Genomic DNA, 15,757 nt, shown 5'->3' on the forward strand with positions numbered 1-15,757 from the left:
ATTGTCCAATTATCTCAGGTCTAAGGAGAAGTTTACAAGGCTGGGGGAGAAGAATGTATCCACAAGTAAAGCCCAACCCAGCAGCTGTGCTGAAAATCAGCTCTGACTGCGTTCAGCAGGGGTGCACAGCCCAGACTCATTTGCTGCGGTCAGGTTTGCACACTCTTCCCCTCAGGCAAAGGGAGAGTTTTTGAGTGTGATTTCAAAAGGTCTGCTACAGAGGGGGGAACACCCATCCCCTGGCCAGGTAAGAAACAGACCCTGCAAAGAGTCCTCCCTTACACAAACTGGCTCAGTTGTGAAACACCCCCACCTAACCCCAGAAGGTCACATTCACACAGGGCATCCACGAGAGGCAGTCTTAGAAGGGATCATAAACCATCAAAGACCCCCAAAGTGCCCTGGACTCATTTCTGAAGACTGTACAGCATTGACAAGTGTTGCAACAGATCCAGAGCCTGTTGTAAAAGTGTGAAACTGCCCCTCAGCAGGAAGGTGCTTGGGCATTCCCATCTATACCTGCATGTTAATTAACCCACTGAACTCCATGTTTCGTGGAACCCCCACCACCAAGAAGACCAGAAGAAGAGGATCAACGGGACACCACTGGATCCACAGGGGTGGTGAATATCTTTCCACTTAATCTCTCTCTCATTCTCTCACTCCCCCACTTCTCCTTTTCCTATTTCTTTCTCTCTCTCTCTACCTCATATCTACAGTTAAATAAAATCCATACTATTGACATCAGCATGTGGTCTCGTTTGCCTCTTCATTTGGGTAGAAGCATCTCTCTAACAGTTGGATCATAACACCCTCCCCAGCTCCACTGCCCCTCTCTGGACACCTTCAGCACCTCAATGTCTTTTTTGTAGTGAAGGGCCCAGAACTGGACGCAGGATTTGAGACATGGCCCAGCACAGAGCCACACAATCTCTGGTGTAGCTGTAAACTCCTTTAGGCTTTGCTGTGCCTGCCTTCTTCAGAAGGAGCAGCTGCACAAACACATCATCACTGTGCATCCCAGCCTCTGCTTAGGGCGTTAATAACCATTCTCCTGGCCCCTAGGGAACTATGGAAAGTATCAGGAGAAAGCAAAGCAGGAGGAAGGTGTCTCAGGGGAGGGGAGAAGCTGAAAGAGCTTGTGGCAGCTCAGTTCTTGCTGAGCTTTGGCTTTATGGTACCTCCATTTCCCTAATTAGCTTTAAGCATGTTTTGGAGGCACTCCCATTCCTGTCCTTTCTGCTTTGACTCTGAGTCCAAGCTAACAAACTTTGTAATTCCCTTTAATTTGATGATGATATAACATGAGGGAAAGCTCAGGACATTTAACAACATCCCTGCTCATCTTTGTACAGGTATTTCCAATATAGTTACTTTCCAGTGTGAAACATTCTTCAAATTCACTGTGTAAAACAACCAGTCAACCTAATTCTCTTCATTCCAACAATAATTTTAGCAAAAGAAAAAACAATAGGGTTTCTCAGCTATGGAATCAAGTAAGTTTCATCTGTTAGCAATTTAAAAAAATACAGATAGTTTGGGCATGACAGCACACACTGGGCAGTCAACTTCTTTTTAAAACAAGAAACTGTTACACAATTTTTACAGACATTTTAGCTGTAAGAGCTCGTTCTATTACAAAAATCCAACAGCTGTAATGTCACCAAACATTGTAAGTGAAAATAAAGCACGTCACATTGTATAGAAGGTCTAAACATCTGTAACCACTTACATTTTTAGATGGAACTGTGCTCCAGAGGGGATGTGGTAACTACTGTTTGATAAACCCTTCAGCACCCAGGAGATGGGGATGAAGGGTAAGGCTTGCAGTCTGACCTGTGCCATTGTCCAGATATAACAGACATTCTAGCTGGGTTCCTAGAACTTTTCCTGCCTTATCCTAAAGCCAGAGATACTAAATATCTCAGCACAGATGGCTTAAATAAAAGACAAATCATTACATTGAATGGGAAAATGCATAAACTTGATAAAATAGAGAAAAGGCTGCTCCCAAAAAAACAGTCACTGTCCAAGAACATAAGTAGAAATAAATCCCTTTTAGCAGGGTAAAACCACAAACTATTCCAGCTTCTATTTGTCTGGCCACTCAGAACAGTCAGGTTGGTGAAAAACCAGTTTTAAATCACTATTTCTTTGTGTTGTTCAGCTCAGTACCCAGACTTCCAAGTCTTAGATTTTGTCTCCTAAAAGGGGAATCACTAAAGTGCTCCAGGACCCACTTCTGAGAGGCTGCAGTGGCCTGGGGAGCCGCAGCACATCTGTGCCACAGCTGGGGTGCCCCCTGAGCTCCTGTTCTGCCAAGGCTGACTACCTGCTCATTGCACAGGTGAGCTTCATGGGAATGTCTGCCTCCCAGGACACTGGCAACAGTGCAAAAGTCCCAGTCCCACAAATATGAAACCAGCCAGAGTCCAGGAGGAAGCCAAGCTCATCGCCGCCGGAACGCGCGCGATATCCTCCAGGCATTGGGCTCCTCGTAGCGGTTGTAGAGGGGCTCCAGCCGCTGCTGCTTCTTCTGCTTGCTCAGCTTGGTTGGATCAGAAACCTTGAAGAAAGCTGGTGCAAACTCCACCAGCCAGCGAGGATCGATGGTGGTCACCTCACGCATGTATTCCTTGGTGGTCAGCACCAGTTCGTGATACACCACCCTGCGAAAGGGGACAGCAAGTCTGGAAATCAGGTTTTTCAAACAAGAAGAGACAAGACAAGGGCTGGAGTAGCTAAGCTTGCTCCTCTATCTCCTTCAGCATAAGGCTCCCTTTAAAGACCAGTGCAGGCTCCAGAAGAGCTGTCCCTATTTTCCCCCTCCTACTTCACAACTACTCTTCAGCACAGAATTCCTCCATTCCATTTAAAATAATCCTCTCTCCCTCTTCAACACTCTGTTTTAAACTCACTTCCACGAAAAACAAACACACAACTACAACTTCAGGCCTGGCCTTGGCTCCAAAAGTCAGTCTCATCTCTGCACAGGCACTAAGTTTAGCAGCAGAAAGAGACAAAAGTAGACTTGAAACTTTCCTCACTCTGCTCATTGCTAAGAAATCAGCAGCCTCTGCTCAGATCCGTACTCCACAAACAGTGCACACCACAACTTTCCCTGTTACAAAGCCTGAAGAGAAACAGGAACTTCCATGCTATTGCCTTCCTTACCATTCTGGCTGCCTGTTGAAGAGGGCACTGGATGGGTGGATATAGACCACCTGCTGGTCAATGAGTGTCCGATAACCTTCCTGGGGATCCTTCTTTGCTGCATTCCGGAAGAAACCACTACAAATGGCCTTCTGGACACGAACTGTTGCCTTCCCACAGGATACCACATCCAGCTTATGCCTGCCAGACAAGAGTTAGAGAGAAAAAGGCTAGAGCTCTCCACATTTGGATGCAACTACCACGATCAGTTTAGCAAATTTTCTTTAGCTGTTACAGTGTAAGAAGAGTAAGAAACAAAGTCAGTACTTGTCCTCCTTGACATGCTCACCTGTCCATAATGCCCAACATCTGCTTGCGAATGTCCTGTGCCCGGCGTAAGGATCGGGCCTGGATAAAATTTTCATAGCACCAGGGATTTGAAAATTTATTATTCTTCCAGGAATTGTACACAGCCAGCAGGGTGAGGTGGTCACCTTCTGTTTGATGGAACTTTGCTTTCTTTTGATCAGCAAGTGCTTGTTTATCCTAACACATAAAACACACATCAATCAGATATCTACATTGTAGAGAAAATCCCTGGACAATACGAATGACACAGGCTCCTTGTCCTTCATAGCATGACATTTTAAACCTATCATGAAACAGATGATACAAGATTAAGACAACACAAAACGTTTTATTCAATTTCAGTCCCTATTTTTGAAAGAACACATGGCGAATAAATGTAAAGTAAATGGCTCATTTATCCTGCAGAACGCACATGCCCACACTGAACTAGTCAGTTTTCTTACTGCTCTAGAAATAACTTGTTACTCATCAAGAAATGTGCTGAAGCAGTAGGTTTGAGCCTGGTGATCCACATGCCTCTCCTCACTTCTCCCACCTGCACATAAGACATCAATCAAACACTGTAGCTACATAGATCAAAACTGAAGTTAACACACTACCCTGCAGAGGTAATGGATCCAAGACAAAACTGACCCCACCACAGCAGAGTCTGCTGCTTACTGACTTAAAAGAAAGCAGCACAGCATAGAGGTGCCATGAAGAAATATTTTCTGTGTATCTGAAAATGCAAAGGCAATCTGAACTCCAGAGCTGGGACTGACTTGGTTTAGGCTGTGTTTATTGGGAAATGCAACAGCAATTTTAAGACTTTTCACTTCAGCCTTCCCATCTGCAAAGAAACTACTGACACCACAGCTACAGGCCCTTAAATGAAAAGGAACATCAGAGAGGTAATGCACAAGCACATGGCCTGACCAAACTACAGGTTTCTTTTGGCAAATATGCTCACTCTTAACCCCTGAGGCATTCACACCAAACCCATCCAGACTGTAACACTGCTGCCTCTTGGCTCAGCTCCTCACCTTGGGCCTGTAGAATACATTCTGCACTGACAGCATGGAGACAATTGTCAACATCTCCTCGCTGCATCCCAGATGTACAGACATGATCAACATCTTACACAGCATAGGCTCCAAGGGGAATTCTGCCATCTGCAAGAAAAACGTTTCAAGGCATTCAGTGAAAAATCTTGAGTCTTCTCAGTGCAAAAGAAAGCAATGCCCTTTCTTGCATATTTACTTTCCAAAGAGGTGTGCTTGAGCCAGAATAATTTTACTCAACATGAAGCAAATTATTTGTCTGTATTCACTATCAGAAGAATATCCCAATACTTACAGGAAATTTTTGGACATTAATAAATGTAAACTTATGAATAAGGGGAAACGCTAGTTGCTCCTTAAAAAGCAGAAGTTGTGTAACTGTGGTAAATGAAAAGCTACCAATAAAACACAAGAGAATAACAGCAAAAGGAAATCAATGCTAGGCAAGGCCTGCTATGACTGCTCTCATGTCATTTCCTAAATATTGGCAATCCAGGCAGGGGCAAGAGGTATTTTATTTTGCCTACCCTGCGCCCAAGTCGAGTGAGCAGTCCCTCATCATCCAGAGCTCCCAGGGTGTAGAGCTGCTCCATGGCAGTTATGAGAGTTTCCATGGGGGGAGCATCCATGAAGTCAAAAGACAGCAAATCGTTGATGCCCATAGCCTGGGAGGGATTGGAGAAAAACCAAGTTAAAACACTGAGAAGGAAGACAACAAACTCCAGCCAGAGATATAATGCCAAACAGTGAGGGACTACAAAACTTGAAGCAACCCTAGCCTCACATCCTTATCCTGACTGCAGGTGCAGTCACAAACACACAGCTGCCTTCCCTGCACTTGAAATAATGAGCACTGGCCCATGGCATTCGTGCACTCCTCAACTTTCTGGTCTGTTCCTTTGGTACTGTTCCACATACTACTCAAGCAAGAAGATTCAGTTGAGGAGAAACACAGACTAAATGCTGCTTTTGAGGACTTCTGTCTTGTAAAGCAGTGTGGCCTGACAGCTCCACAGGATGTTAAATATGTTCCCAGAAAGGGGAATGGCAGCAGCTTTCCCAGCTGTGATGGGGTTAATCCAGTTCACAGACTTCCAGAGGGACGGCACACACTTAGACATGCCCAAGTCTGCAACTCTAAACCCACTCTGAAACAATTTGTCTCATCTGTTAACATTATAAATGTACCCTACTTAGGAAATGCTACTGCTCTTGAGATTTCTGTTTCTCCTACCTCCTGCAACTAACTGTTGTGTGCAGCTGAAACTCATAATTTAGGTGGATACCCAACAGAATAACCCTCAGCAGAAAAACACAGGAGCAAGCCCCATGCCTGAGAATTGCTTTTGTTGAAGTCTCCTGTCCAAAATACCTCTGTTCACTAGAAGGATCTGAAATGAGAGCACTACTTCCCGAGACTCAGAGACTCATTTATTGAAACACTTATCATGCTGGCTTGCTACAAGCTGGTGAAATACCTACCTTCAGGGAAAGCACTGTACTGGCCAGATTTGTTCTCTGGATTTCAGGCACATTGGTGGTTAGCATCTCATCTCGATATGCACGTTCTGTGTATAACCTGTAGCATTTTCCTGGGCCTGTTCTCCCAGCCCTTCCTGCACGCTGCTTGGCTTGAGCCTAAAAATAACAAGGCATCTCAGTGAACAGGTACAAACTGGAACAGGTGAAAACAAGTAAAATAAAATGATTATTCACAGTTTTACTTGTACTGATAGAAGGGTTTTCAATTCAACACAGGAACGTATGTATTCTGTAGGCACAGCCTCAAGGAGTCTCGTGGAGCTATCAAAAATGTGGTTTTATCATGACCTCACATGTGCTCACATTCTGCTCACATGTGCTTGGATGCCACATTGACAAGATACACAGCACCCATGGAGAGAGCCAAACACAGAATGTCTACCTGTGAAATCGGTGTCACCACCAGCTGGTCAATTCCAGTCTTGGAGTTATAAACTTTCTGCTTCACAAAGCCAGGATCGACCACATAATATATCCCATCAATAGTCAAAGATGTCTCTGCAATGTTGGTGGCAATGACAACCTGCAAATCACACTCTGAGTCAGCACCAGTTCTGTGTCAGGCTGCCAAGCCAACCCCACCACTCAACTTCATCCACTGGTGTCATAGGAGCAGTTTGTTATAAATGCAACCACTGTCACTTAATGTTGAAAGGAGAAGTGTGTTCACAGAGAACACAAGGAGATGTTATCTACAAAGGCAGACAGGTTTTAAGTATCTACCTTTGTTTAAAGTTGGGGCAAAAAGGGAAAAGAGCGTGATAAAATCCACAATTAAAAGCAAGAGAAAGCTTGTAAGCAAACTGCACTGACTTCAGGGAGATTTTTAACCTATCACTCAGACACAGCCTGTATTGAGAGAAAAATCTTCCTGAGATTGCATTCCTGTAGATATTCACTAGCTGCTTGAAATTTACCTCCTTCCAACAAGAACTGCATTTAGATTTTTAGACTAAGTGAAGTTAATACCCCTTAAAGACAGCATTAAATAACACACCAAGAACAGAGGTTTGCTACACCAGATGTTTTGATACATGTTTTTAAATGCTTAGATAACTTGATATGTATACAACCAAAAATATGCTCTAAGCAGTAAATCATCTTGTCTCCAAAAACTGTATCCTTTCAGCAGTGCAATACACCCCACAATTAAAATGTATCAGCAGAAGATGAAGGAGCACATAGATGAAATTACCTTTCTGCTCCCTGGTGGGGCTGGGTCAAAGATCCTGGTCTGCATTTCACTGGGTAAAGCTGAATATACTGGTAGGATAATTAACTCTGGAACATCAGGTCCTAGAGATTTCATCCTTTCATAGAGGATTTCACAGGCAGTGTCAATCTCTTCCTGGCCAGTTAGAAAGACCAAAATGTCACCTATACAGGAAGTAAATTAAAACATTCACAGAATCAATTCTGTTCAGTAGAACTCCGGCATATTTCCATTCCACATCTTTTCCACTGATGAGGATCCCCAACTTTTGCTAGCCCCTCAGCAGCAACTCTTAGCCAAAAGCAACATACTTCAGTCTTTCACCCAACTTTATCAGCATTTTAGTTACTGTATTTACAAACAAGAAAGAATACTTCTGACAGCATTTTGCTCACATTCCTAACATGACCCATGACTTATAAAAAGACCTTGCTCAGAGGTCCTTAAATCACCAATAACCCAGGACCATTCTCTACTCACCTGGTGGCTCTGTTAAATGGATCTGCATTACTGTAATCAGACTGGCATCCAAATAATCTGTCTCTGGCTCTTTTGTGTACAGAATTTCTACTGGGTATGTTCTGCCAGGAATTGTGAAGATTGGTGCTTCATAGAAATACTGAGAGAACTTCACAGCATCCAGCGTTGCTGACGTCACTATCAGCTTCATGTCCTGCCGCTTCTGCACTGTCTGGAGGAGGACAAAGTTCTCAAGTCATTTATTGCCTTTGGAACTACTAACATATGGCACTTGACTAGAGAAATACAACCAGTAACACAAGGTGTTTCAAAGGCTGAGTAGAAGGGCAGCTCATCCCAGCAACCAGAATTTCAGGAAATTGACCATTGAGGTCCCATGTGAAGCCTCCCTTAGCAACACTACCACAAGAAACCTTTTGGCTTTTCAGAGAAGGATGAGGAAAACAAGAACACTACCCTGTTCATCCACCATTCTGAACATCCAGGATGGCCAATTCTCATTGTTTCTGCTGCATTTTGCTTGCTCTGCCTTCACACAGAGGCTCATTTCACCAAGATTCAGCCCACAAAACCTTAAGAGCATTTGCTCTGCAGAAAAGACTCTTGAAGCACCTGTATGAACCTGACCTGTGTGATTTCACCTTTGCCTGTGCTCTCCTACCATACAGAGGACACTGAAGCAGCAAAAATCCAATGCCACATTACCTTCTTCAGGAGCCCAAAGAGCACATCTGTGTGTATGGTCCTCTCATGGGCTTCATCCAGCATGATAATGGCATACTGGGTCAGATCTGGATCTATCAAGCACTCCCTCAGTAACATCCCATCTGTCATGTATTTGATGACAGTTTCAGGGCTGGTGCAGTCTTCAAACCGAATGGTGTAGCCAACCTGGAAGGAAGAGTTGCACAGGAACGGAAGTTACACAATTATCAGCCTCATTAACTCCCAGTTTGATTATTCCACAAACTCACTTTACAGCCTACAAGGGAACAGACACGTGACACATGGACACACAAGAAAACTAGCTCCAGTACTAGTTTTTCCTACTTTTCCTCATGCTTATTTTGGCATGTTCTTCAACATGGAAATTCACCTCTTGTCCCAAGCAGCAACCAAATTCCTCTGACACCCTCTTTGCAACAGACATGGCAGCCACTCTGCGAGGCTGAGTACATCCAATCTTTCCTCTTGAGGTGTATCCTGCCTCAGCCAGGTATTGGGTAATCTGTGTTGTTTTCCCAGATCCTGTCTCTCCAATAACAATCAGAATCTGATTGTCATGCACAGCCTAGAAAAGGTCAGAAAACATACACTTGTCAAAATTTTAAAAAAATCAAAACAAACCAAACAAATTCAGCATGGTTTATCTAGGACTAGATTGAACACCTACTGCTCTTGCTTCAGTTGACCCAGACCAAAAATCATTTAAGTATTCCTACTGATCAAGTCAGCAACCTGTTTAACTGCTCAGCTGACTAATCCCTTGTCCATATCATCCTGGTATCAATTTTGACTTATAACAGTAAGTATCTGGAACTTTATTAAAGTATACACATATATATAATACTTTAAAATACATATTGTGAACTAAAGCTCTGCACTTAAAATTATCAGCTGACTTTCACCTGTCAAAAAGCTAAACCAAGACTATATATTTTAAATTAATGCTTGCTCAAACCAGAATGCCTTTTCAGGAGTCTTACTTGTATCAGCTGCTCCTTCAGTCTGAAGATTGGGAGACTCTCTCTCTGTTCAATGATGGAAAGCTGGGTCTTCTTACCATAAGAAGCTTTGTTGCCACCAAATGCATGTTTCTTCCACTCTGGGATATCATTTGGCATCATCCCAATACCTCGCATGTTTGCAGCTATTTGTCTTCCATCCACTAGAAAAGAAACAATTTCACCATTACATCCAGGTTCACACAGCACAGACCCTGGTGATCCTGCTCCAACTGCTCCATCATCCAGGCCTTCTATTCTGTATGTGTAAACGTTTTTTAAGTTCCTACGTGTATATCCCCACCATTACAGGATATACCTGTACACTTTCCTTGACATTCCTACTTCCATTTCAGTGGAAAAGCATTTCTTCTTTGACTCACTTTTAAAGTGTGGCAGACAAACACAGTATCAAGACATTTCTCCTGGGTTGCTTCAACTAACACAAAAAAGGCACAGTTTACCTGTGCTCAGACATACCATCAGGGAGAGGATCCACCCAGTGTGTGTTGAGGCCCATGGGGATAGAATCCATCTCTGCTTCTCTCTGGGCTTGTTTAAGTTCTCGCCTCTCTTTAGCTAAAGCACTTTGCATCATTGCAGCCTGGGACAAGGAACCATCTGGATTCTGGAAAGCAAGAAGAAAAGACTTCAAGCACCACCATTCCTTCAATTATCCTTCTGTTGTCACTGTCCTTTAGAAGCATCTTCTGAAGATGCTTTAAAAAAAGTTTAATTTTGTTTGTTAGATTTCCAGGATATTTCCATTAGACTAGCCTCATGAACTTTCATGGTCATAACTAATATGGAGCATCCTTACAGTGCCCAGTCAGAAGGATTATGAGCACAACCAATGAAAAGTATTTCTCTACTACCTTCTACTTTCAAAAGATAAGAAAAAGCAGAACAGAGAAAGTATGTTCTAACACACTTATGTAAAATGGCATTTCAGTTCCATTATTCCACTTCACAGTCACCAGTTAAGTTAGAACCCAGCTTTGCTAGGAAGGAGCTTCAGTTCAGTGGTTATGTTTTTCAGGGCTCTCAGTAATGTGCAAGTGGGAAAATGGTTGTAAAATTCCCCAAATATTTATTTAATTAAATCAAGTGCATTGGTTTTGGCCCTGGAAGTCTCTTACCTTTACTATTTTAATGGGACTCATATCCATGCTCTGTTTAGTGTGACCTCGAAGAAACGGTGGCTCTTCTTCAACTAGCTCAATCTCAAGATCTTCATCTAAAATCCGCAAGTGACAATTGTTATAAAAAAGTTAAACACCTTTCAGGTACATAAAAGTGCCTCTTCAAATAAAAATGCACAGACAGGGCACATCCAAATGCCACTAATAATACAGCCAGAGGAACCCTAGTTCCAAATGCACAAGATGACAGCAAATTTTAAGATCCTTTATAGTTACTTCTATCATCAGTATCTTTTTGAATCAAAATACATCCAGAAAGACAAGGAATTACAACAGTAAGACTACTGGGAACATATCACCTTCTTCATCATCGACTTTAGGAAGAATCCCAGTCTCCTCATCAAAGTCAGGAAACTCTTCCTTGGAAAGCACATTAGCTGCAATCATCTGGGAACAGAATGAATACAACATGAGTATGTCCCCATGAACAAACACAACTCATGCCTATGACTCAGTTCTAACACCATTCCTGTAAAACAGGAACAAAGGAATGGTCCTATATCCTGGCACACCTGTCCCCAGCTCTTCCAGGCTCTGACCAAACAGTCCTTTTGTTATTCCAAATAGCACCAAAACAGTCCCAAATCAGCAATTCAGAGTTAAGGAGTAAGTTACACAACCAATTAATCCAAGAGCTGTATTCTAGTTCATGAAACTCCCTGGCAACTTTATTGGCTGACATCCTATTTCCCTGAATGCAAGACACACCTGTTTTATTTCCCATTTCTCTGGGTCTGAAATGCGGGTGAGGCGTTTCCGTTCCAGGCTGTCGTCCTCCACCTCCGGGGCGTTCACCAGGGACAAGTGACTGGGTCTGTCCGGGTTCCTCATAGAGGTCTCCTCATTGATTTCTCCAACCAGGTTCCTTCTGCGGTTTGGGTTCAAGTCTTCCCCAGTGTCTTGATCAACATCCTGCATTAGATTGATTGATTAATCAATCACTCTACACTTTTCCTCATCTATTAACTCTGGTGCTTTCTAATGGCAGTAACAGCCTATTCATAGAAAATGCTCTTTTGTAGGCTTTTTATTTTTTTCCAGCTGGCACTGCTGGGTAAAAACATCCTCAGGCATGGAACGTTCTACTTGGTCTTTGCCATAGTAGTGATTTAGTTTAAAATTAGAAGTTTCTCTCCTACTGAAAAAGGAAGACAAATACCAACAGCTTGAGGTTTGCCTTGCCTTGCCTCTTTGCTATCATGTCAAGCCAATAAATTGTTAGGAACACTACATCAAAACTAAGAACCTAGAGAAAACAAGTAAAAAGTAACAGGCCACTTAAATACAGAACAGTAACTCAGTTTTTAACACCCACTTGAACGGTTATGTGTAAGTTTCCATCAAAAAGAATAAAAAATAGCAAAAAGAGGCATAATTTTAAGAATTTTAGCACCTCTGTACCTTCATGCTCAGGCTGGTTTTGGATCCCGTAAAGGATAACACCTTGACTTTCACTCTTTGTCCTTTGCTCACAACATCAGCAACATTGGCAACCCGTCCTTCTCTTCGCAGCTCTGAGATGTGGACCAAGCCTTCCCAACGTTTCCTGGGGAAGAAACAGAGGGGCTTGAGAGGGGCACATTATTACACTGACAGTCCTTCAGATCACTCAGAATCTAGATTAAAATATTTTGCTGTCAACTGATTGTGTGTGTTCACAAACTGGTTTTGAGAATTTTAGAATTCTCCACTATCAAATTTATTTTCCCTGAAACAGTCCTTCAAAGCCCAGCACACCTTCTGGTAGCCTTATCTTTAAGGTACTAGCAGAAAAGAGAACTCAGCTGATATAGTACCACATCTATTGTGGACATCAGAAGGTACCTCAGTCCTTCCAGCTGCACAAAGCATCCAAACTGCATTATACTCGTGACTTTGCCGTTGTAGATGTCTCCAATGGAAGGCTCCTCAGCTGGTGGACGGTCTATGTGCTTGTCTCTCCACCTCTCATGGCTCTTCTCACTGTACTTTTCTCGATCCCTGCGGTCCTTACTGGGACTCCAACTTCTGCTCCTTGACCGGTATCTGGATTTCCCCCTGTTCTTATCCCAAGTCCTGGAACGAGACCTGGAGCGAGACCTGTGCCTTCGCTTCCTGTCCCTGCTACGACTTCGGCTCCTCTTCCTTTTCTTCGCCCTAACAAACAAATATTACATCTTTGCACTGAATTTCCACCTCAGAACAGAGTGAGCAGGCAATGACAGCAGCCAAGACCTTCCCCCCACACATACCAGGCACCTACCGATGGTCGCTGCTCCTCTGCTTGCCCTGCCTGTCTGCACTCGGCATCAGAGCTTCGAGCTCTTTCAGGGCGTCAGCTGCCACTTTCACATCATCTTCATCCAGCATATTCTGCAAGAACAGAAAACTGTCCTGCACAAGGGCTGATAAAAAGCCTGTCACAAAGAATTAATCTACAGAATGATCATCATACGTGTATCTATTTACAAAGAATGCGAGATAAAAAAAGATATAATAAGATATATAAGACCCAATATGTGATATAGAAAAAAGTAATAAAGCTCTCTCCCTATTTGGCCACAATATTGAGACAACTCTGCTTTTATACAAAGGAAAGTTCCATCTCAATGCCCCAAATTATTACAGAAATACAAAATGCAAGTACCTAATAGTATCTAAATATACAAAATTTTCAACTAATTTATAACATAGCATTACTTTGAACATTACATAAGGAAGGCCAGGCTACAAATTTCATGTTACAACAGTCTCATCTTCCACATACTCGGCAGAACAGTATCAACATGGCCATTGCTAACAGCTATTCTTTGCAACAATGTGTAGTAACGCCAGCCTTATACCTTTTCCACAGTTCATTTCTCATAGTTCACATTTATCCGTGCATTAGACAGAGAAAAAAGGTTGAAACTAACTGGGGAAAAAAATAGTTTTCACACAGTCACAAAAGAAATCTGAAATGACCACCTTACCCTGATGTTGGGGTTGTCTGGCCTGCAAAGGGCTGGATACAATTCCCTCAACTTTTCTTTCTCTGATTTGGGTTTGACAGCTGCCTCTGATTTTGAGATATTAAAAAAAAAAAAAGAAAACCACAATGAAACACAAAATGTAGAAGTGCTACAACACTTCACTCTTGACTTTTCTACTAACTGAATATAAAGTTTAATTTTCATCTGAATGAAAAGGTTGATACAGCTTTTACAGAGATTCAGTTCAAGGAACACTGTGTTACCTTCCTTCAAATAAAATTCTGATTATTAGTGCATAGGTGAAAGACCGAATACTCTGAGCAGTACCCTCAGAATAACAACAGCAGGATGCATGGTGCAATAGGATTTGCCTTACAAGACTAAAACAGTAACTGCATCAAACACTGAGCCAGTGGCTCCACGTACCTTTGCTCGTAGAAGGTTTTGGTGGAGGCCGCATTGTCTGTATGAGACGTAGCAAGTTACTAATGAGAGAATCCTGAAAAAAATAATAAAATACTTTAAGAACAACTGCAACACTTTCATTATTAGAATGCACAAGTGAGGGTTTATTCGCAGGACGAAAAGCCCCTCAATTCCTAAGATGTAGATTGATTTTTAGAAACTATCACTGGGCTTTCTGTACATCCTAAAAAGGCGTAAGTTGAACCTGAAAATAATTATGATAATTTCACCTAAGAGACTTTTCTGTTAATTGTTTTTAATCATCTATTTAATCCAACTACAGTTATTTCAAACACAGCATATAAGCATCATAAGAAGACCTATGACAACATTTGCCTTCATGAAAAGTTGTTTCTTTCACATTTTATATGTTCAGCATAATAATAAGCAGTTTGAGTCCTCAGGAAGGTGCTTTTGAAAGAGTATAAAAGTTTTTAAAAACATGAGGGAGGGGGAGGCAGGGGAGACAGGAATATCAGAAGCTGATTAGTATATAGTTTTCCAAGCGAAGAAAACCAATAATCACTCCTCACAACTCTCTCCTTAAAACAGAACGCTCTATAAGATATACTACAACAAAAAGAATACATAAACAACGTCCAGGTCTCACTTACAGTGAACTCAGCACCATTCTTCAGAAGAATTGCTTTAAATGTGTCAAACGTGGTATTTTTCTCGGCAAGGCTTATCACAAACTCGGCTGTGAGGAAAAAGCATAAAGTGAATTAAAACAATGAAGTAAAAAGCAGTGCAAGGACTGCACGTGGGGACAGAAGCTGCTGTGGCAGCGCGGGGTGCAGCCAGGCCCCTGGGCCTCAGCTCCCCCCGTGGGAGCCCGGACCGAAGCGTTCCCTCAGGCTCACGGCAAATTTTTTGGGTTTTTTTTTGTTTTTTTGTTTTTTTTTTTTTGAAGAAAAATAATCCGCTTTATCGTCTAAATTCGAAAAGCACCTTCACAAAATGCGTGCGGCCCCACGGAAAGGGCTACAAGGGCCCTCCCCAAGCTGCCGGCCGGCCGGGAACGCGATACCCACCGGCCGCCGTGTGCGGAGGTACCCAAAGGCCGCGCCCGCCCCGCTTACCCAGGTCCTTGTCGTTGATGCCCAGGTGATTGTCGAGCTCGGTGCAGACCTTGGAGACCAGAGACAAATACTCGAGCTTGGCGAGCTCGTCCGCCGCCGCCAGCTCCGCCATGGCCGCGTCCGGGGCGCGCCGGAAGCGGCGCCGGGACGGGGCCGGGGGCGGGCGGGGCGGGGCCGGGGCAGGGCCGGGGACAGGGAGAGGGACGGGGACACCCGGAGGGACCAACCCGCAGCGGGCGGGGCGGGGCCGGGGCAGGGACAGGGACAGGGACGGGGACACCCGGAGGGACCAACCCGCAGCGGGCGAGGCGGGGCCGGGGCAGGGACGGGGACACCCGGAGGGACCGGCCCGCAGCGGGCGGCGGGAGGGGTTTGCCGGGCTGCCAGCCTGAACCAATCGCCGCGGTCGAGTAAAGGATTTCCTCAACGAAAGCGGAAAGGTGCTTTCCTTCAACAACAAAGGACCATGAGCTGACGCTACCCCGACTGTTGTGTTCGGGGGCCAGCGCAGAACGGCGTGGGGAGCTCAGCCCGGG

The 15,757-nt window shown here is 43.7% G+C and overlaps 1 protein-coding gene across 1 annotated transcript; it reads right to left on the bottom strand.

The window, feature by feature from the left end:
• Positions 1–1,282: 1,282 nt before the first annotated feature.
• Positions 1,283–15,356, bottom strand: DHX8 (DEAH-box helicase 8). The gene is made up of 23 exons (XM_082297590.1): positions 15,222–15,356; positions 14,754–14,839; positions 14,101–14,173; positions 13,675–13,760; positions 12,966–13,075; positions 12,548–12,859; positions 12,125–12,269; positions 11,432–11,635; positions 11,023–11,110; positions 10,661–10,758; positions 10,002–10,149; positions 9,504–9,685; positions 8,894–9,088; positions 8,503–8,688; positions 7,798–8,008; positions 7,300–7,481; positions 6,487–6,627; positions 6,045–6,200; positions 5,090–5,227; positions 4,545–4,673; positions 3,503–3,699; positions 3,175–3,354; positions 1,283–2,669 (listed from the first exon to the last, which is right to left on the bottom strand). The coding sequence occupies exons 1-23, from the start codon at positions 15,331–15,333 to the stop codon at positions 2,450–2,452; spliced, it is 3,579 nt and encodes a 1,192-aa protein (XP_082153716.1). The 5' UTR covers positions 15,334–15,356; the 3' UTR covers positions 1,283–2,449.
• Between the last annotated feature and the right edge of the window lie 401 nt (positions 15,357–15,757).

This window comes from Coloeus monedula (genome assembly GCF_965178545.1).
Source record: "Coloeus monedula genome assembly, chromosome: 26".
Taxonomy (NCBI): domain Eukaryota; kingdom Metazoa; phylum Chordata; class Aves; order Passeriformes; family Corvidae; genus Coloeus; species Coloeus monedula.